We start from the raw sequence: 22,114 nt of genomic DNA on the forward strand, positions 1-22,114 counted from the left end.
GCATTCAGGAGTTACGCCTGGTGGTGCTCAGGGGACCATATGGGATGCTGGGAGTCAAACCCAGGTCTCCGCGTGCAAGGCAAATGCCCTACCCACTGTGCTATCCCTCCAGCCCAAAATAAATAAAATTTTTAACAGGACTTTTAAGAGTTTTGCTCTTAGCTCTCGAGTGTGTGTGTGTGTGTGTGTGTGTGTGTGTGTAGTATTTTTATACATACCGTGATGTATGTTACAGTGCTAGAACTTTATCTTATTACTGTTTCTCCTCTTCGGCTATCTCCACTCCTCGCTCTCTGCCTGCTTCCAGCATTCACATACCTGCTCTCTGATTTTGTGTCTATGTGTTCAGTTTTTTTCCAGATTCCACGTATAAGTGACATTATAAAAAATTGGGTTTTTTTTCCTGACTTCTCATAGCAGAGTGCCCCTGAAATCCCGCCACGTTGTTAATAAATAGCAAGATTTCCCTTGGTACAGCTGAATAATAATTATTCACTCACTTCTTGATAGACACTTCGGTCTTCAAGGGCCCTGCAGCCTTCAGATGTCCTTTTTGGCTTTGTTTATGGACCACACCTAGCTGTACTCAGGACTGACACCTGGCTCTGTCCTCATGGGTGACTCGGGGATGCTCAGGAGACCTTCCATGGTGCTGGGGATGGAATTTGGCATCCTGACTGCCGTCCTGCCTGACTGGCCCCAACTGTCTTAACTGTTCTTCGAGAGCTTTCCTGCCTTTTGACAGTGCTTGCTCTAGGTCGTCTGTCCCAGTGCTGCCGCAGCCACTTACACAATCCTTCACGGAACTTTGGATCCCATTTTAGAAAATGGCATCACAAGCAAGATTTGGGAGCTGGGCATGTTCATGCCACGGGGAGTAGAGGCGGTCAGAGCTTCCAGCCCTCAGTAGGCAGAATCACAGATGAAGGGGTGTATGTACATGTATGTATGTGGGAGGTGTGTGCGAATGCATGTGTGCACGCTTATGTACATATTCAGAGTTCACTGTAACTCCAGTTCCAATCTGCAGGGCCCATTCTAATCCTGTTTCCCTTTTTTCATTCCTGTCTGTTCTCTTACAATGCGAACTTGGATCTATTCTCTTGTGTTTGATGAATCCTCACATGTACCGAAGATCTCTAGTGCTGCCTCCACACCCTGCCACAGGGCCTCTCCACACCCTGCCATGGGGTACCTGCCTCACCCTGTCACGGGGGGCCCTCCTTACTATGCCACGGGGGTTCCTCCTCACCCTGCCACAGGGGGCCCTCCTCACCCTACGATGGGGTACCCACCTCACCCTGCTGCGGGGGGCCCTCCTCACTGTGCTGTGCTCTCTGCCTGCCCCTGCACTCAGTCTCCCAACATTCGCAGGCTGAGCTTTGTGTGTGGTTGGCTGGTCTCATTGTGTGTGTCTGTGTGAGTGTGAGTAGTGAGTGTGTGTGTGAGTGTGAGTGTCTGAGGTCTGTTTATATCTATGTATGAGTGTGTGTGTGTGTGTGTGTGTGTGTGTGTATCTTTGTGTATGTGCCTGAGTGTGTTTATGTATATATGAGTGTATGTATCTGTGTGTGTCTATATGTCTGTGCATGTGTGTGTGTGTGTGTGTGTGTGTGTGTGTGTGTTCTTCCCTGGACCCTCTAGGATTGTGAATTTCACTGACCTCCGTGTGCCTCCTTTTTGAACTCTTTTAGTTTGAGGTTTCATGTAACCTCTCATTCTGGGAAGTTTCCAGAACTTTATTTCTGCAAAGATTTCTCCTCCCCCCCCATATATTTTATATAAACTAGACATGCATAATTGATTTCTCTTATTTCTCTATGGAATACTTCTTAATTTATCTTTTCTGTATTTATCTCCCAATATCTTCATGGTAATGCCTTCAACCTGGTGTTTTAACCTGCAGTTTATTTGACGGTGTCCCCTCTGTACTTCCATCTATTCATTTATTAAGTTTCATTCAGTGGCTACATTTTTTCATACCCAATTTTCTGTTTGTTTTGTTTTTTGCTTTACGAGACATTTTCTTCCTAACATTCTCCCTTGCCAAATTAGTTCATTTAAAACTTTTCTTTGTTACCTGCTGTACGCCCTAAGCCTTGGGGATGTTAGTCCCCAGGCCCTGGGATCAGAGGCTCGCATATGCCTCTCCCACTGGGTCTTGAGAGTGAAGGTTGGGAAGGGGCCCACGGGGACATCGCTGCACGGGAAACACCTTCTCTGGTTTTGCTATTTTCAAGGTGTTTCCTGACAGCCCCCCTGTTGTACAGAGGTTGAAAAGAAGGGGTTGGAATGGACCACCCACACATTCAGCATGCAGTGACCGCTTGGCCCACCCTCAGATTATGGGGCCCGCAGCCTCTGCAGGTTCTATACTCACTCATCCGTTTCCCTCCCCCGCAACTATAATTGCTTGTTCCAGACCGTGTGGAGAAAAAAATGTTTGTCAAGATAACGGACTGCCCCTGGCTCCCAGCTCTGCTTCTTCTTCCCAGCCCTTGTCTACTTCTGTCACTATTAACTGGGAGCAGGTTTCTCTGTATTGTCACTAGAATTTCTGTCTACATGTAAACACAGATGATGTTTTTTTTTCTGTTACTGTCCAGCAACTTGTTGTTTTTAAAATGACTTATTAGGATTGGAGAGGATAGTGCAGGGTTAAGGCACTTACCTTGTGTTGTCCTGAGTACTACTGGACCCCCAAACATGAGAGCTGGGGTAGCCCCCGAGCACCACCTCCTCCCCCCGAGAAAAAGGAAATTAAAAAAAAATGCTTAACACATTTGAGGGTCAGAGAGATGGTACAGTGGGTAGGGTGCTTGTCTTGCTTGCAGCCTACCCGGATTTGATCTCTGGCAACCCTTATGTTCCTCCAGGCACCACCAAGAATGATCCCTGAGTGTAGAGCCAAAAGTAGGCACTAAGCATTGCTGGCTCTGCCCCCCAAAAAGAAGTTTATTATGTTTAATTGTATATATAGTTTTGATTCAATAAAATATAGCTTTAAAATTCATCTTTATTAATTTATCTCTCGCTATTCTGAGATTAGTGATAGCACAGCGGTAGGGCGTTTGCCTTGCACGCAGCCAACATGGCTGACCCGAGTTCGATTCCTCCGCCCCTCTCGGAGAGCCGGGCAAGCTACCGAGAGTATCTCACTCACACGGCAGAGCCTGGCAAGCTACCCATGATGTATTCGATATGCCAAACACAGTAACAACAAAGTCTCCAATGGAGACGTTACTGGGTCCGCTCGAGCAAATCGATGAACAACGGGAGGACAGTGACAGTATTCGGAGATACCCGGTTCTTTGAAATGGTTTTCTATTTAAGTATTATGTTACTGAAATTAATGCCCTTTGGATAAAGTGTTTTTCATACATTAGTCATTTTCTAGAATGAATGTGCAGACTGCATTGAATAGATAAATAGTTGAAAGGGTTAACATTTTGCAGGGCAGGTATTTGGGCCACACTGGACAATGCTCAGAGCTTGCTTCTGGCTCTGTGGTAGGAGTCACTCCTTACAGTGCTTGGGGGGACCAGGTGTTATAACTGGTATCAAATCGGGAGTTGATTATATTCGTAAAAATAAAAAATAAAAAACAACTCCTGTTAACTCTGTCTTGGCCCAGATCAGCACTTTGATACTTGATTTGTATGTAGCAGGTATTTAAACAATAGCTTTGGATGGAAGGGTATTATAGTAAATCATGTCCAATATCATAACCAGTTTTCATTCCCCGTGAGGGGTGAGAAGGTCTATTTCCCTACATCATCTTATGCTTATTTTGATGATTTAATTATATTTAGAAGACTTCTTTATCTTTCTTGAAAAGAAATGTCATCTGGTGATATAACAAGGTCTGTTTCTCTCTTTTACCCCTTGGATACATGGACATATGTTTTCTTACAGGACTGAATTTGCACTTAAAGAAATCATGTCCTCTGGAGGTGCTGAAGATGACATCCCCCAGGGAGAGAGGAAAACTGTGACAGATTTCTGTTATCTTCTGGATAAATCTAAGCAGCTGTTCAATGGGCTAAGGTTAGTGGACTCTTTTATTTTTAATTTTATTTTAATGAATCACTGTGTGATACAGTTGCAGACTTACAAACTTTTGTGATTATGTTTCAGTCGTACAATGTTTGAGTACCCATCCCTCCACTAGTGCCCATTCTCCACCACCAATGTTCCCAGTATCTTGCCCCCAACCCCCACTCCTTCCCACCCCCTGCCCCTGAAGCAGTCACATTCCCTCTTACTCGCTCTCTCTCCTTTTGGGTGTTATGGTTTGTAATGTAGGTACCAAGCGGCTGTCATTTTTGGTCCATAGTCTACTTCCAGCACGCATCTCCATGAACTCTTGAGATCATGAACCTTTTCCTGAGTCTGTCTTGTGCCCCAATTGACTATTACATAGTAAGTCTGAAAATTTTGGCTGGACTGTTACACACCAGCAGTAATCAGACTTGCTTCCTTTGACAGTTGTTTCTTTATTCTCAGATGAGGAAAATCATAGGAAGGGTCAATGAAGTCCGGTTTTGCTCCAGCTGTTAAGAGCTGGTTTGTGAAATGGTCTTGTGTGTGTGTGGCGGCACATCACACCTGATTGCCTTCAGTTTTCATGCACTGGGGGTGGCAGTTGCCAAGGTCACAGAGCTCTGTGCATGTGTCACCGTGGGCCTCGTTCCCGTCCCAGTCTCGGGCTCTTGTTGGTCTCTTTCCTTCTTTTTTCCTTTTCTTTAGATAAAATACCTTCTGCGGGCAAGCGAGGTAGCTCGAAGGTAGCTCTGAACGAGTGCTTTGCAAGCCTCGTGTGGTTCCCCGAGCACTGTGGGGGAGCTGCTATTGAGCACCCTGTGAGGAATAGCCCCCGAGCACTAGTACGTTGGGGCTCCCAAACCGAAGGAAATAAAAACGTGAAAGTCTTAGGATATTCAGGCTCACTTCAGACCTAAAGTCTCATTAACTTGATTCCAACCACCAATAAATGCGTGCCCTCGGTAAAAACATAAAAAACAAGCGGTGTTTGGGGGCTGCTGTGTTCTGTTTGTTCGCAGTGTCTCTGTTGAGTCCTTGGCTGCCCCATGACAGACAGCAAGTGTTCTGTCTGCGAGCGTGTCCCTGACCCTATTTGGAAATGTTATGTATGAGTAAGTGATTGGAAAGATAGTGAATTATTTTTGGTGTACAGTTTATTTCTGGGTAAGTATGCCATCTTTTCTTTTTCTTTATTTCCCCTTTTGGCTTCTTTGTTTTTTGTTGTTGTTGGTTTTTTTTTTTTTTTGGACCACACTGACAGAGCTCAGGGTTTACTCTTGGCTCTGGGGTGCTGGGATCGAACCCTGGTTGGCCGTGTGCAGTGCAAGTGCCTTACCTGCTGTGCTCTCTCTCTCTCTCTCTAGCCCCACTTCTGTTGTGATAGCGACACCTTCCCAGGTTAGACCTGTGTTGGCAGAATGTACTTCCATCCTTTTTTCCGTCCTGTGGCTTTTTTCTGTCTGGGTGCCAGGTATCAAACTTGGGGCCTCACCTGTGTGAGGTGTGTGCTCACTGACCGAGCCGCATCTCTCAGTGATCCCTCTATTAAAGACCATGCAAGCCACAAAATGACTTCTTCATGGCTGTCTGTGTAAAGCGGTGCCTCTCAGCCACTCTTACCCTCAAACTTATTTGCTTTATTCCTTAAAACTCGGCACTCTCTATGTGGGCATATTTATAGCTTTGAGACCTTCCTGTATTCAAATGAAATGGCCCTCCAGCCTGGCCCCTCTTGGTCCTTGATTGTCCAGTACCTGGGTGGGCCTCCTGCACGTCCAGACACTTCATAGCCTTCTACTAAATGAAGGCTTTCTCCAACCACTCAGAATTCTCTTTCCTCTTTTGTGCTACAGAAGAAATCTGTAGCTGGGTGTTCCCTGGGTGCTCAGCACTATGTCTCAGGCACCCACACTGAGTACAGACCAGCTGCATGCAGGTCCAAAAATTAAGAAGGCATTTCAAAGTTTGCATGGAAATCCCTACTCTAACTTCTGGCTCAGGGTCTTCTGGTTTTCTTCTGAGTCTGAAGCGTAAGGAGGAGTGTATTTTCTGGGCTGGTTTGCTTAAATGGACATGCTTTGTTCAGTAGTACATCTACTGCCGGCCCATCTTAGAGTTCCCATAGTGTGCAGGATTAGAGTTGGACACTGCTCTCATGTTCCCTGCCCTGGAAATGCTGTTCTTTCAGCATGGTATATGTACTTGGTACATTCCCTATTTTTAGAGAAGAATCAGAAGGAGATATTTTGTTGTAGTTACCTCACCTCTCATTGCATTGGTTTGAATAGAAAATAGAATCCTGATGCTTATATAAAAGAAGCAGTGGGGGCGCTGGAGCAATAGCAGAGCAGGTAGGGCATTTGCCTTGCACACGGCCGACCTGGGTTCGACTCCCAGCATCCCCCGAGCACCACCAGGAATAATTCCTGAGTGCAGAGCAGGAGTAACCCCCATGCATCACCAGGTGTGACCCAAAAAGAAAAAAAAAAGGCAGCAGCAGCAGCCACAAGGGCCAGAGAGATAGGACCGCAGGTAAGGCTTCTGCCTTGCATGCAGTCAACTTAAGTTCAATCCCTGGCACCCATATGGTCCCCTGAGCACTGCCAGGTGTGATCCCTGAGCACAGAGCCAGGAATAAGCCCTGAACACTGCCAAGTGTGCCCTGCCTATCCCCACTCCACCACCACCCCCCCAAAAAAAAAGGAAAGAGAAGAAGCATATTGATCATGGTAATGAGAGAAGTGGAGTGACGAGAGCTCCCGTGGGAACAGGGCCAGCACATCCCACTAGGCCTTTCTCTCCCTCATTTCTTTCACTGTTAGCGTGTCCCGTGAGTAGGTGTCCTCTGTGTTTTGCCTTTCTGTCCACTCACGGGGCATCACACTTCTCACTGCAGCATGTGTGCTAGCAGCACAGCCAGCCTGTCATAATCAGTGCCTCTTTCACACACAGCGCGTCCATGTGGCACAGGCCCCGTGGTAGAGAACAGAACAGAACACACAGTCCTGCAGCAGCTCCTTCCTCGCTCTTTAACTCTTCCCGAGCAGAATGAAAAACTGCATATCAGTGCACCAAAGGCTTCAGATTTTCTCTGAAATGCCTCATTTGGGTGTACTGCACCCTCTTGTTCTGGACGGGAGGTGGTCTCTCTGCATTAAGCTGCTCCTCCGAGTGGTCAGAGCCTTTCCCCGTTTCCTAGCCAGCCATCTCAATGGGTGTATTTCTTGACTGAAAATGCCTTCTTAGACTATGTGCATAATAAATAAGCTCTTCTTTCCATTCACTGTGTAAGAAAATATAGTCCAGAGAATGAGAACAGGATCAAGTGAATGGTGTTCCACTTATAACAGCTCTTGCATGTAGTTAGAGTAGTAATGAAGTGAGAATAATGTTAGAAATAGCTCTGAATTCTGTCAGAAAATTATCAAAAGCCTGGTGCTTGCAGGGTTCTAGTTACCATGGTGACTAAGACTGTGGAAGCCAAATGGAATACTTGGTGGGATTACGTAAGGTGGCCTCTGGAGACACGGATTGGAGGCACACAGCTGTGCCCACCGCCCGACTCAACTTTTGGTGCTTTGGAACATCAGAGGCCTCCGAGGCACTAATTATTTGTCTCCATAGGAGAAAATACACAAAGCCAAGTGCATGTTGGAGGCCATGCATGTATATGGGCACCAAAAGTGAGGTGGGTGGCCTAAGATAAAACTAACCACAAAAATCACTTTTGGACTGGGGCAATGGTTCAGCAGGCTAGAGCTCATGACTGGCTGGGCCCCTGAGCACCATGGGGCCCGAGCAGTCTCCTGGGCTCAGCATTGACGGAGTATCGGACTGTCACATTCCAGGAGTTGGCCCCACGCCTCCTGAGCGTTCTTGGGACTCACCCCCTTCCCCAAATAGGAAAAAAAAAAAGAAAAGAAGAAATTGCTGTATTAAATCTGCTCCAGATACTGAAATCGGAAAAAAAATACTTTGCAGTGTTTCCATTGAGATCCTCTATTTAATGTTCTTTTTCCTGAGCAGGAAAGGATAACCAAGAAATATAGCGTCTCCACCCCCCTCTCCTGTTCCCTCTACCTTCTCCCTCTCCCTCCTGCCTCTCTTCTGCCTCATCTTCCTTTTTTTTTTTTTTTTTCGCTTTTTTGGTCACACCTGGTGATGCTCAGGGGTATACTCCTGGCTCTGCACTCAGGAATCATTCCTGGCGGTTCTCAGGGGATCATATGGGATGCTGGGAATCGAACCTGGGTCGGCCGCGTGCAAGGCAAACGCCCTACCCGCTGTGCTATTGCTCCAGCCCGCCCCTCTTCCTTCTTAAAATAAATTAAAAAAAAAAAAAAGCTAATATTTTTCTGCCGGCAACCTGGAACCGGAAGGGGATAGATTATTTAGAGACTGTCAGTACTCCAAACCCAGCGGACAGCTTGGGGGACCATGCTTGTATGTGAGGTCCCATGTCCCCAGGCTGCTTGCCCTTGTCCCCGGCATGCTGAAGAAACTCATGGCAGAGAGACATTGATTAACAAAAATTTATAATGCTTTTAAGAGTTTTTCACAATACTTGACTTCAGCATGCAGTCGTAATATACACCTTTCCCATCCTTTGTCTGTACTCTGAAGAACGCAGTATATTTTATACTGATGTGTGTGTAGTTCACATATGTTTCCTGTGCTTTTTAATCACTTAACTTCCCGTTAGTCATCGATTTGCTCGAGCGGGCGCCAGTAACGTCTCCATTTGTCCCTGTCGCGTGCTAGTGTAGCCCAATGGCATCTGTTCGCTCCGGGAACATGAAGGGCCTCAAACCGATCATTGATGATCCTGACGAAGAAGTCTGACCATCTGGAAGGTGGGTGGCCACGTGGTCTTTTGACATCCCGTGGAATCCAGTCCGTAACAGCTCTAGTCCAGCGGTCGTCTTTAAATCTCATTACGTGACCAGCCCATCTGATTTTCGACACCTTGGCATATGAGACAGCGTCCCTGATTCTTGATCGTCGACGGATGTCAGAACTCCGGATTCTCTCTCTCATTTGAGTGAAACGTGATATTCCAAGCATAGCTCTTTCTATTCTTCTTTGGGAGACCTGAATAGCGTTCTCATCTTGTTTGCGTAGGGCCCAGGTCTCTGAGGCATATGTTAATGCAGGAAGAACAGTGGAATCAAAGAGATGTGCCCGGAGCCGGAGGTTTCTTCGTCCTCTTAGCTATTTCTTCGACGTTCTTGAAGGCGTTCCAAGCCGCTCTCTTCCTCCTGCGCAGCTCGGGTGCCAGGTCATTTGTCATGTTGACCTCTCGACCTAGGTACACATAGCTGTTGCATTCGGAGATGGTCGTTCCATTGAGAGCGAATGGGGCATCAGGAACAAGGCTGTTTCTCATAAACATTGTCTTCATAAGATTCAGCTGTAGTCCTACCTTTCCATACTCACGGTCAAAGTCGGCCAGCATTTGTGCCGCTTGGCTGATGTTTGGTGTTATTAAAACAATGTCATCAGCAAAGCGGAGGTGGTGTAGTTGCCGACCATCTATCTTCACTCCCATTCCTTCCCATTCCAGTCGTCGCATGATGTTCTCGAGGGTGGCACTGAAGAGTTTTGGTGAAATGGTATCACCCTGCCGCACCCCTCTCTTGACATCAACGATCACTTCTTTGTAGAATGGTGAGATCCTGGTAGTGAATCCACAGTACAGCTCACGGAGTATCCTGATGTATTGGGCTTGAATGCCCTGATTGGCTAGGGCTTCAATGACTGCTTCCATCTCAACAGAATCAAAGGCCTTCTTTAAATCAATGAACGTTAAACAGAGCGGCATCTTGAACTCCCGAGAAACCTCAATGATCTTGGTTATCGTGTGGATATGGTCGATGGTGCTGAATCCTTTGCGGAACCCGGCTTGCTTGCATGGTTGTCCTTCATCTAGTGTTCTGCCAATCCTATTTAGGATGACTCGAGTGAACAACTTGTAGATGACAGACAATAGGCAGATCGGGCGATAGTTGCCAATGTCATGGATGTCTCCCTTCTTGAACAGTAGTACGGTCCTGCTGGTTTTCCATTGGGACGGAACCTTGCATTCAGACAGGTAGCGAGTGAAGAGCCGAGCCAGTGTATTGATGAGTACTGACGGCAGGTTCTTCAGGTGTTCAGGTCTGACCTTGTCTGGGCCGGGTGCTGTTTGTTTCTTTACCGACGAAATGGCGTGTCGGATTTCGGAAGGGAGAACGTTGGGAACGACATATCCATCCTGTGGAATTTGGTATGTTGACAAGTGGACATGGCTATCGAAGAGATTTGAGTAGAAGTCGTGGATAATCTTCTCCATTGCTGTTCTGGAGGATGTGATGGATCCATCAGGATGTCGGAGGGCAGTCATCTTGGTCTTATAGTTGGCGAAGTACAGGCGGGCGTTACGAATACTTTTCCCGGCTTCTGCTGCATCTACCAGTACTTCTGCTCTTCTCTCTTTGAGGTCTTCCTTGATCGCATCTCTGCACTGCTTTGCGAGCTCGGACGTTAGCTTGCGGTTGCCTGAGGCATGCACCAAACCACGCTGGCGAATTAGCTCAAGAGTTTTCGAAGATAGGCGATTTTTTGTGGCTGTCTCTCTCTTGGCGTTCCTCGAACATTCATGGAGGTGCTGAACCAGTCGATCGTATTCCTCGTCAATGTTGTCAACAATGGCATCTTCCCATGTTGCCGCAATAGTACCAAAGAGTTCCCAGTTGGTGGTCATTCTGGGAGTTCTCTTTTTGAACTTTGCAGCCCTTTCTCCCCGCTCTGTGAAGTAGAATTTTGCACGAAGGAGACGGTGGTCCGATCCCGTTCGAAATTTTGGGACAACAGCGACATCGGTCAGGCAAAACCGTCGATTGAATATGATGTGGTCTATTTCATTGTGGAATCGTCCACCGGGAGACTCCCATGTCCATCGTTTAGATTCTGCCTTCTGTAGACCAGTAACTACAACTGGTCTCATTCACCTGTGCTTTTTAGCCGCATGTTTTTTTCTCAGATATAGGCTGAGAACATTCCTACCTAGTGGGTTGGTTTTTTGCGGGACAGGGGAATTGCTTCCAAGCAGTGTCAGCTGCCTGGGGGCTGTTCCCGTTGATTCTCGGTCAGCCTGGCCATTCCTTCAGTGTGAGTCTGAGGTATGCATGCACCCTGGAGGGCCTGGGGGGTCCAGGGCCACACTCTACTAGCTCAGGGACCCTGTGGTACCAGAGGTCAAACCGGGCTCAACCTTGTGCAAAGCAGGGACCTTAAGCCCCATGCTAGTTCTCAGCACCTGCTCCCCCCACCACTGCCATCTGCTTTGAACTTCAGTTCTCGCTCTGGCCCACCAGGCTTTTCTAGAATATGTGTTGTTTGGGGGCTCCTTTCATAGGTGCAACAGTTATTTCCATGTGTTTCTTCTGTCTCTTCCTGTTACTCAGTTACTCAGTTGCCTGCAGATTTTTGAGATGGTGTGTTATGACTTGGGGTTAGCACAGCCCCCCAGTGTCCACTGGGGCTGCCCTAGCTGAATGCTGCGGTGCTAGCAATAACCTCAGAGACGACTCAGGGCCACAGTGTGGGCTGCGTTCCTTTCCTCTGCGGCCTCCTTTGTTTGCTGGTGGCTTTGCTCTACCCCTCTGCCCCCATCAGCCTTGTATGCCCTGGGGCCTGGTCTGTGTCTTGCTGGATAATCCTCTTCTCCCTTTTGAGGACACACCAGGCCTGAAAGGTTTTGTTGTTTATTTGTTCTGTCTTTTTTCAGAAAGTATCAGAGTAAATCAAAGTAGTGCTGCCCCCATTTCCAAAGATTCTAGAAATACTTGGTTTTTAACCTGCTCTATCAAAATATGAAAAGTCTCAATTCTAACGAGAGGATTTCTATGCGTCCACTGGAGCTGGCCAAAGGGGTGCATCTCCTCATGGTCCCTGGCTTGGTTTGACTTGGCATGTCTAAGTTCAAAACAAGGCGGGATTCTTCAAGACTGTTCCAGCTCACTGGCCGCCTCCAGGGGCAGAGCACTGTGTCGAGTGTGTGTACGTATCAGCACCATTGTAAGTGCAGGGCTGGGAGTGGCATAGGATGCAGGCGTTAGTGAAATGTATACTTCAAGTGTTCTTGCCCCTTCTTCCTGCCCTTCCTCCTTCCCCCATCCCCTCACCCTCAGAGGGCTTCATGGGACTTGAGAGACAGCTCAGTGGGCTGAGCCAGCTTTGTGTGGGGGAGACCTGACTTAGCTTTCTGGCATAGCACCTGGACCAGCTTCCAAGCACAGAGTGGGGAGTATCCCCAGAGTACCTCCAGGCGTGGCCCCAAACCAAAGATAAAAGAATTTTGTTCCATGGTCAGCATTGATTTGGTGGCATCATCAAGGCATCATCTTTGCCCAAAAGGAACCAGTCAGCTTAACAGTCTGGGCCTGTTTGAAACCCCGTCATTTTAAAATTCACAGATCTACTATGAAACCCAACCTTTGAAAAAAAAAGACTTTATTAAACACTATGGCTTATAAAGTTGTTCATAATACAGTTGTTTCAGGCATTCAGTGTTCCAGCACCAGTCCCACCATCAGTGTGACCCCCAACCCCCAAGCATGCCCCCTTAATAGATACAAGATAATTCACTTTATATTGTTTATGACAACTAAATGGCAAATGGAATTGCCATAAATTAGTTAAGTTCTCAGCCTGGAGACCCGTGAAACCCAACTTTAAAAATAAGATAGAGTAGAGGGGCCAGAAAGATAGTACAGGGGGTAGGGAGCTTACCTTACATATGGCTGACACTGGTTCAATCTCCAGCCCCACATGCAGTCCCCAAACCCACCAGGAGTGATCCCTTGGTGCAGCGCCAGGAGTGAGTGTTGCCAGTTTGGCTCCAAAGCCAGGGGTGGGTGGGTGGGGGCTCTATATGTAGCAGTGGGTTTTTTTAATTAAAATGCTGTGGCTGGAGAGATAGAACAGCAGGTCTGGCAGCCAAATTAGATTCTTTCCTCTGCGCCCCATATTGGTACCCTGAGCCTTGTCAGGAATGATCACAGAACAAGGAGTAAACCCTGAGCATTGCGGGTGTGGCTCCTCCAAAGTAAAAAAATTCATAACAATAAAATGCTGGTGTTGAAACAAGTAAGTGCTCAATTGGGCTTTGCCAGTCCCAAGCACACTTTTGTTTGATACACAAGTGAACACAGATGCTTAGGTTAAAGCAGAACTCTGCCTCTAATGCAGACACAGCTCTCTGGGTAAGCGAGAACATGTGATGATTATTCCTTAGCCATTGATCACAGTTAGGTTGGAAATCAGTAACATGCCAAGACTTAGAGCAGAATGAACTCCCAGAAAAGAACTTCACTGACTGTTTAAATCAAAGTCTAGGGTGTTTTTCCATCTGATCGGATAGAGAGAGCATAAAGTTCATGTTTAGAAGGTTTGAATTGGAATCAGAGTTCAATCCTTTATTTGCCACAAGTTTCCAGGCAACTCTCATAAATGCTGTACATACAGACACATTCACTGCGGTGGGTATGTCTGTGTTTGGGTGTGCACATACATATCCTGGAGAAGCCTAGCATTTAAGAACCAGCCCAAGGAAAGAGAAACTAGTGAAGGATATTTCAAGAAAAGAAAGGGGCTGGAGAGAGAGTACAGTGAGTAAGATGCCTGCCTTGCGTGCAGCTGACCCGGGTTCAACTCCTGGCACAGTGTTTGTTTCCCCGAGAACTGTCAGGGGCGACCCTTGAGTGCAAAGCCAAGAGTAAGCCCAGGGCACTGCTAGGTACGGCCCCCAAACCAAACAAACAATAAACAGAAAAGGCAAGAGACCTACAAGATGATAAGGAAATGGTGGACAGTGCCCGGCCATAGAAGGAGCTGGTGTGAGAAGGGCTAAACGCACCTTGCATTGGGGATTTAGTGTAAGCAGGTGTCACTGCCCTTAGCTCATTCAGTTCAGGAAAGAGCATTAATTGGTAGAAACTTGAGGGACCTTTCCTGTATTTTGATGTCTCAACCTTAAATTTGAGACACCTCTCAGTCTCAGAATTAATCATTTTCAGTATGCTTATTTCTACTGTTGTTTTCTGATTCCTTTTAATGAAATTGAGGATTTAAAGAAAAAGGAGATTAATGTCATATCCTCACTTTCTCTAAAGCCTTGGAAAAGTATAGCAGCCAGTTTTTAACACAGATACCTTTGCAAACTATGAAATATAAGGTCACTTGGCTTACAGAATTATTCACAGAGCCCCATTTAATTTAATTCTGTGGATCATTAATTTCCTATCTTTACCAACAGTGCTAACAGACCAAATGATATATTCAGGTTTTAGAGCCAGTCTCCTAGTAGTGGGGGGATTTATCTAAAATGCTTTATGAGGTATCTTACTTTAATTTAGACTCTAATCATATTAAGGTAAAGGTAAAGGCCCTCCCGTTGTTCGTCGATTTGCTCGAGCGGGCCCAGTAACGTCTCCATTGGAGACTTTGTTGTTACTGTGTTTGGCATATCGAATACGTCACGGGGAGCTTGCCAGGCTCTGCCGTGCGGGCGAGATACTCTCGGTAGCTTGCCGGGCTCTCCGAGAGGGGCGGAGGAATCGAACTTAACTTGTGATATGTGTTGTTAGAAAGAGGTGATCATACAACTTATATTTCAGGGAATATTAAAAAATGCTTTATCACTCTTTAAAAAAGAAGTACTATTCCATAGCTGATTCTTAAGACTGGAGTGGCGGATGTTGTAAATTCATTTGCAGAAAATGGTAGAGAATTTAACCAACATTGTTCACAGTTATAAACTAGAAGATACTTGTATATTGTAATATATTTGCGGGAGCCCAGTTCTAGCATTCTAGCTCACGTTTTGTGCTTTCACTCCTCAGACTTTAAATATCTTTTCCTGGGGTTGGAGGGATAGTTCAGGGGGAAAGCACTAACCTTTGCATGTCGCCAACGTGACCTTGATCCCCAGCATTATGTACGGTTCCCAGAGCCCCACCAGGACGGATTCCTGAATGCAAAGTGAGGAGTAAGCCCTGAGCACAGCCAGGAGTGACTCAGAAACAAAACAGAAGAAAACAAAAGATTTCTTCCCCTTAATACCTTTAACATTTATGCTGTATCCTTAAAGGGCACTCAGGAGTTGCTAGTTCTCTGATATTGCTGCCTACTGCTTTTATGTAATAGTCTTCCTAGTAGCAACTGCTTGATACGAGTCTAAAAGAGTCTAACAACAACTTACTCTTAAAATATCCAAGAGTTTGGGAGCTAGTACAACAGGTAGAGCACTTGTGTTGCACAAGGCCAATCCAGGTTCAATCTCTGGCATCCCTGATGGTCCCCTGAGCCCTGCTAGGAATGATTCATGAGTACAGAGCCAGGAGTAAGCCCTGAGCACAGTCAGGTGTTGCCCCAAAACAAAACAAAAAGTATCTAAAAATTTGATTAAAAGTTAGGGATTTAGCTCAGTGTTGGAGTGCCAGCTTTTCATGTGGGAGGCCCAAATTTCATCTCTGGCACCCTGTAGTTCCCAGAGCACTGCTGAACTTTGTAATGTTTGAAGAACACTTTTTCAAACATCTTCAAAAGTAATTTTTCACAGCATGCCCACCCCTGAGATTCCCAGACCTCTCCACTGCCATCTGTTGTACCTTTTGTGCCCCTGTGTCTTCCTGCTCTGGCATTCTTAGTTCTGTGACCCAAATTCAAGGGCTTTAAGTTGGTTTTGTCTGTTTCCTTTAATATTTTCTTTCTGTCCCACATATGAATGTGATCGTCCAGTATTTGTCTTTCTCTTACTTTTCTTAATGTGACACCTTCCAAACACCTGTATGTTGTAGCAAATGGCACAAGTTTATCTTTCCATTTAGTGGAGTCCTTCCATTGTGCTTACATCCCTTCATGCATCCCATATGAATGTGCTTACGTATTCTCTTTATTCACTCATCCATTGCTGGACATGTATGTTTTTTTCTTGGCCATTGTAAATAGAGCTGCAGTGAACACACATGCACACACACACACACACACACACCACATGTACAGATAGCCTTTCAAAGTTGTGTATTTTTTTTCTTTTTGGGTCACACGCGGCGATGCTCAGGGGTTACTCCTGGATCTGCACTCAGGAATCACTCCTGGCGGTGCTTGGTGGACCATCAGGGATGCTGGGAATCGAACCTGGGTTGGCTGCGTGCAAGGCAAACGCCCTACCTGCTGTGCTATTGCTCCAGCCCCAAGTTGTGTGTTCTTGAGATAGATGTCTAGTAGTGAAATTATTTGGTTATGTGGCAAGTTTATTTTCACATCTTGAGAAGCCTGCAAACTAATTTCCAAATATACTGGACCGATATTACATTTTCAGCAATGTGCAGATGTTCCTACAGGGACCATGTCCAGTATTGCTCTGAGCTCTTCCTGGTTCGAAGCTCAGGAGTGACTTTTGGCAGTGCTCTGGGTACCATATGCAGTGCCCGGGTTGAGCCATGATTATCTGAAGCAGCCATAACAAGGGAAGTACTCCATTTCTGTACTCTCTCTGGCCCAGGATTCCTTTTTATCCACAACCTCTCCAGTACTTGCGTGGTACAGGCTGCTCTCAAGGTGGGGTGATAACATTGTGGTTTTGATTTGCATATGGTCATGAGGCATGTGGAGATGAGCAAAATTTCAAGTTACTGTTTGTCCTCTTTGGAGAAATGGCCATGCATATCAGTATGAGGGTATTCTTTTACAGCCGCTGCTGCTTCCTCCTTTTCCTCCACCTTCCTCTTCCTCTTCCTACTCCATCCTCCTGTCTCCTTCCTCCTTCTCCCTCCTTCTTCCTTCTCCCTCTTCCCTCTTCCTTCTTCTCTCCTCCCCAGCCCCCGTTCCCATCTCTTAATTCCCTCCCTTTTTGTTGTTCATGAATTGGAAGGATCAATGTTGTCAAAATGGCAAATTTGTCCAAAGCATTATACATACTCCGTGCAGTACCTTTTTAAATACCTGTGACGGTTAAGACATAGATCAAATGCTGTATGAAATGAAAAAAAAACCCTAGCAATTCTAGGAAAAAGAAGACAGAAGGCCTCTTTCACCCCAATTTCAAACCATTCTATAAAGCAGCAGTCATCAAAAACAGTGTGGCAGGCTAGAGAGTTAGTACAACAGGTAAAGCTCTTGCCTTGCATGTGGCTGACCTGGGTTTGATCCCTGGTACCACATACGGTCCCTTGAGCCCACCAGGAGTTATTCCTGAGTTCAGAGCCAGGAGTAAGCCTTGAGAACAGTTGGATGTGCACACCCCACCCCACCCCAAAAAGATGTTGGGGTGGAACTGGAATAAGAACAAGCCCTCAGAACAGTGGAATAGAGTAGAGTCCAGAGACAGGTCATATGGGTATTATATGGACATTCAGTCTTTGACAAAGTATGGAAAAGTATGAAGTGAAGCAAATAAAGCCCCTTCAACAAATAGTTTTGGAAAAATTGGTCTCACGTGCAAATGAATGAGCTCAGACCTCTCTGTATCCTCATGCCTGAAAGTCACAGAAAAATGAGTTAAAGATCTGGGTCTACAATTCCGCTGAGGAAAACATAGGTAGAACATTTGACGCTGTTGATGTTAGAGGTGAAAATGGCTGTATCTCGCAGTGCTCAGGGGTCATCAACATTATATTACAGCTCTACTTTCTCTCTCTCCCTCTTTTTCTTCCCACTTCCCCTTTTTTGTTTTCTGCTTTGGGGCCAGAGCAGTGTTATTCAAGGTTACCCTGGCCTGCACTCAAGAATTAGTCCAGGAGAGCTCTGGGGACTATATGGGGTGCTGAGGATAGAACCCAGGTGGGCCACATGCAAGGCAAGTGCCCTACCCACTGTACTTCACTCTTGACCCTGCCCCACTTCTCTCTCTCTTCCTTCCTTCCTTCCTTCCTTCCTTCCTTCCTTCCTTCCTTCCTTTCTTTCTTTCTTTCTTTCTCTCTCTCTTCCTTTCCTTTCCTTTCTTTCTCTTCCTTTCTTCCCTTTTTTTCTTTCCCCCACCTCTCCCTGCCTCACCTCGCCTCCTCTCCTCTCTCCTCTCCTCTCCTCTCCTCTCCTCTCCTCTCCTCTCCTCTCCTCTCCTCTCCTCTCCTCTCCTCCCCTCCCCTCCCCTCCCCTCCCCTCCCCTCTCCTCTCCTCCCCTGCCTTCCCCTCCCCTCCCCTCCCCTCCCCTCCCCTCCCCTCTCCTCTCCTCCCCTCCCCTCCCCTCCACTCCCCTCCACTCCCCCTGCTCTCCCCTTTCCTTCCCTCCCTTCCCCTCCCGATTTCAGAACAACACATTCTTCTCTCTATTTTGGGGGGTGTGTGTGAGGATGTGGTAATAGGCATGGGGGGGGGGGGGCACCAGGCTGTGCTCAGGGCTGACTCCTGGCTCCACACTCAGGGATGCTCAGGAGATCATATGTGGTAGAGATTGAACTCTGGTCAAGTGTGCAACATTCCCCGCTTTGAAAATACCCTTCATTTCTTTCTTGTCTTGTTTCTATGACTCTTTTGTGTTGGTTCTTCCTTGGTAGTCCCCTTTATGTGTGTTCTGTCCTCCTGCTTTATCCTCTCTGTTATGTAAGTGACTGGGCTTAGTATTTTCAGGAACTGTCTTCTAGATCATCTCTCTGTCCTTTATTTCAACTTGTGCCTGTAAATCTAATCTTTACAGGCGGGACTAGCATTTCTTTATCCCCACCTTGAGAATCCAGTGATTGTTTTTTCCTTTTGCTGTGTCTGAGCTCATGAACAAACAAACCCAATCAATAAGAATGAAGAGATAGATAATCAATGAGTGATTGTTTTTCCTTTCTAAAACTAATGATTGTTGACATGGAACTCTCACAAGATTTATTGACGCTACCTTTTTGATTCAAGTTAGTTATACTCAGTCTCTTCTAGACTTTCTCACGGACACCTTGAATGATCAAACTCCCAGCAACCGGTCCGACCCTTACATTTTGCCACCCCACGCCCACTTGATTTGCCCCAATCAGTGAATGCTTTGGGACCCCTTCCTTTTACAGACTTCTACTAAGAGCTTTGGCTCTGTGGATGAACTCTGTTAAGTGGCCTTTGCAGCCAACATTTCTCAGTGTTTCTCTCCTGGAAGATATGGGGCTTGTGGATTTTCTCTTTTCCTTTACAGCCCCACTTGCAGTGAGTTCTTTGGTGAATTCATCTCTTTGCTGCGCTATTTTATTAAGTGCAGCAAATAGCCTCCAGAGCTAGTAACACTGTTTCCTGGCTTCTTTGTAGTCAGAAGCTTATTAGTCACATTATCTGCTTTTCAAGTTATTATGAGCAACTGCCATTTTACCACCATATTTATGACATAATCGCATCATTTCCCCACCTTCAGTAAGAGCTACTCAATCCAAGGCTGCTGTCATAGGTTACATCTTTATTGCAGTGAATACCCTCTCTGGCTTACAGTTCCTGTACTGGCCTTACCCGTATAAGGTTGCTGCCACAACTCCAGAATTTTAGTGCCTTATTATAATAAAGATTTATTTCTAGCTCTCATATACTTCCAAGTTGTCTTCTGTTCCAAGTCTCCACTCTTGTCTGTGTTCTAGACTGAGAAGCATCTCTGTCTTGATCTTACATAAGAAGAAAAAGTGAAAATATAATCTCTTTTAAGTATTGTTCCCATGGTGGTGGGAAATATGCACTGGAAAAGGGATGGGTTTTGGAACATTGTATGACTGAAACTCAATCATAAACAACATTGTAACTGTGTATCTCATGGTCATTCAATAAAAAAAAATTTTTTTAAATCTCTGACTCCGTGTAGACAATTTAGAATTAAATCTCCTTGACCAGAACAAGTTAAATGGCCAGGTCCAGTGTCCCTCTGGTTGGAAAGTATTTGTCTCAAGGGACATACTGTTAAGTCACAGGCCCAAGGGCAGAACTATATAGTTTCTCTTACATACAGGGGATGGAGCACAGTTATGCCATCTGCACTTCTAGATGTTTCTTTAAAGCAGTGTTTTTCAGCTCTCCGGGTCCTTAGCTGAAGGTCAACATTGGGAAGCAACTGGTATTTAAGAACAAATAAGATCAGGAGAGGGAAGGAAGAGCTGGAATTACCAAAGCAGCGTAGAATCAGCTGCGGGTTGCAGAGCGGCGGCGGGCTGCAGCACACACTCCCCAGGCAGGAGCCCCAGCCCGATCTCCAGCATCCCACGGCCCTTGACAGCACTGACCATGGCCCCGAAACCCAAACCAGAACAGGCAAAACCCGGGAAAAGGAGCTCCAGAGCGAGGAGAAGCATCCAGCAGAATTACTCTGCATCCTTCTTATAGAACTATTCCTGTTCTAAAAACTGACTCTGTTTTTCAAAAAAGAAAGAAAAAGCCTGAATGCAAGTGTTTTTCATCTACCCAGTTTGTACCATCACGACGACTTCAAAAACACTAAGCAAATTAAAATTCATACATGTTTATTTTTTTTATTTCAGGGATTTGCCACAATATGGGCAGAAGCAGTGGCAGTCCTATTTTGGAAGAACTTTTGATGTTTACACCAAACTCTGGAAGTTCCAGCAGCAGCATCGGTAAAGGGATTTTACCATTAAAGAGATTGAAGGCCCATTTGATATTAGTCACAGTTGGACCTTTTCTACCTCAGAACTTTTAATGTTTTGGTACTTTTTCATGTTTATCTTTGTGACACCTCGTCCCCCACCCCCTCCAATGAATTTCTTACCCTGTTACTTAAGGGTTGGAAATGTGATGTTTCTGTTTGATGGTTCCAGGGATTACACAAGGAACCTGGTACACAAAAAAAGCATATATTCTACCACTGAGTTACATTCTCACTCTCATTTAACTTTTGGGCCACAATTGGCAGCACTTTTGGGCCACTCCTGATGGTGCTCAGGGGTTCATGAAGTGCCAGGCCTGAACCCAGGCCTCCCACATGCGAAGCTTGTACTCTGGCGCTTTGAGCCGTCTCCCAGGCCCAGTATCACAGTTTTTAACTGTGATGCTCTCATCTGCTTTTTAAAGACAACCTCTGAAGTGGTTTGGATGAAGTATGCCCTCGGTGCCCTTATTCTTGCTCAATGTTGCTCAGTGGTGAAGGTCCCACCTTACATGCATGAAGCCTGAGGCTTGATGCTGGGCATTGAAATCAGTCAGGTCAATAATACTGTTTAATGGCCAAAGCTATTTAGGGGGTGTTGCTTTTAATATTCGCACACAAGTTTCTGTTTACTTTTATTTTAAATACATGTGTAAGAAATGCTTTTTTTTTGTAAAAAATGCTTTTTAGGGGTGGAGCAATAGCACAGTGGGCAGGGCATTTGCCTTGCACGCAGCTGACTGGGGTTCGATTCCCAGCATCCCATATGGTCCCCCGAGCACCACCAGGAATAATTCCTGAGGGCAGAGCCAGGAGTAACCCCTGCGCATTGCCAGGTGTGACCCAAAAAGCAAAAACAAACACAAAAAGAAATGCTTTTTAAATGTGATTGAATGGTTTTGCTGTAAACGTTTAAAAAACCTTGTTAACCTTACCAAACTGAGTTGCATTTTTGTCTTTGAAATGTATATAATTGAGTATTTTAGAAATGCATAGTCTCATTTCTGTTTTCTTATTTCTTGTGTAAAACAGACAAGTCTTGGATAATCGATATGGCTTGAAGCGGTGGCAAATAGGGGAAATTGCTTCTAAGATTGGGCAGCTATACTACCATTATTAGTAAGTGACTTACATATGGAGAAAAAATAAAATGTTTTCCTGACATATATAGTCTTTTGAATTATGCACAGTGTACTTACCTGCTTGGAGGGTGATGCTGATTCATTATAAATGATACCCTCAGAGTCTAGATCATATTGATCAAGACAGCCCCATGAAATGACCTCTCATAGTCAAAGTCACACCATTTGTTTCAAAGGCTTACTTTCCAAGTACTTCATTTTGTCAGACTCATTTACTATAAGACTCATTTATAAAGAAGTGTGATCTTGGTTTTAAATAAATGGTAAATACTAAATGAATTTAAAGTTCTTGTGGCTTCACTTAAATCTTGATACTCTGCAGAGGCATATC

General features: G+C 45.6%; 1 protein-coding gene across 2 annotated transcripts in view; it reads left to right on the forward strand.

The window, feature by feature from the left end:
• Window positions 1-22,114, forward strand: part of SCAI (suppressor of cancer cell invasion) — a 132,768-nt gene that overhangs the window by 76,222 nt on the left and 34,432 nt on the right. For both annotated transcript variants that reach the window (XM_056138658.1, XM_056138659.1), the window contains exons 4-6: window positions 3,916-4,047; window positions 20,517-20,612; window positions 21,674-21,760. In XM_056138658.1, the coding sequence (XP_055994633.1) occupies window positions 3,941-4,047; window positions 20,517-20,612; window positions 21,674-21,760 (290 nt within the window). In that variant the 5' untranslated portion in view covers window positions 3,916-3,940. The remainder of the gene's footprint in view (window positions 1-3,915; window positions 4,048-20,516; window positions 20,613-21,673; window positions 21,761-22,114) is intronic.

The sequence above is a fragment of the Sorex fumeus genome, unplaced genomic scaffold (assembly GCF_029834395.1).
Source record: "Sorex fumeus unplaced genomic scaffold, SorFum_2.1 ptg000129l, whole genome shotgun sequence".
NCBI lineage: Eukaryota > Metazoa > Chordata > Mammalia > Eulipotyphla > Soricidae > Sorex > Sorex fumeus.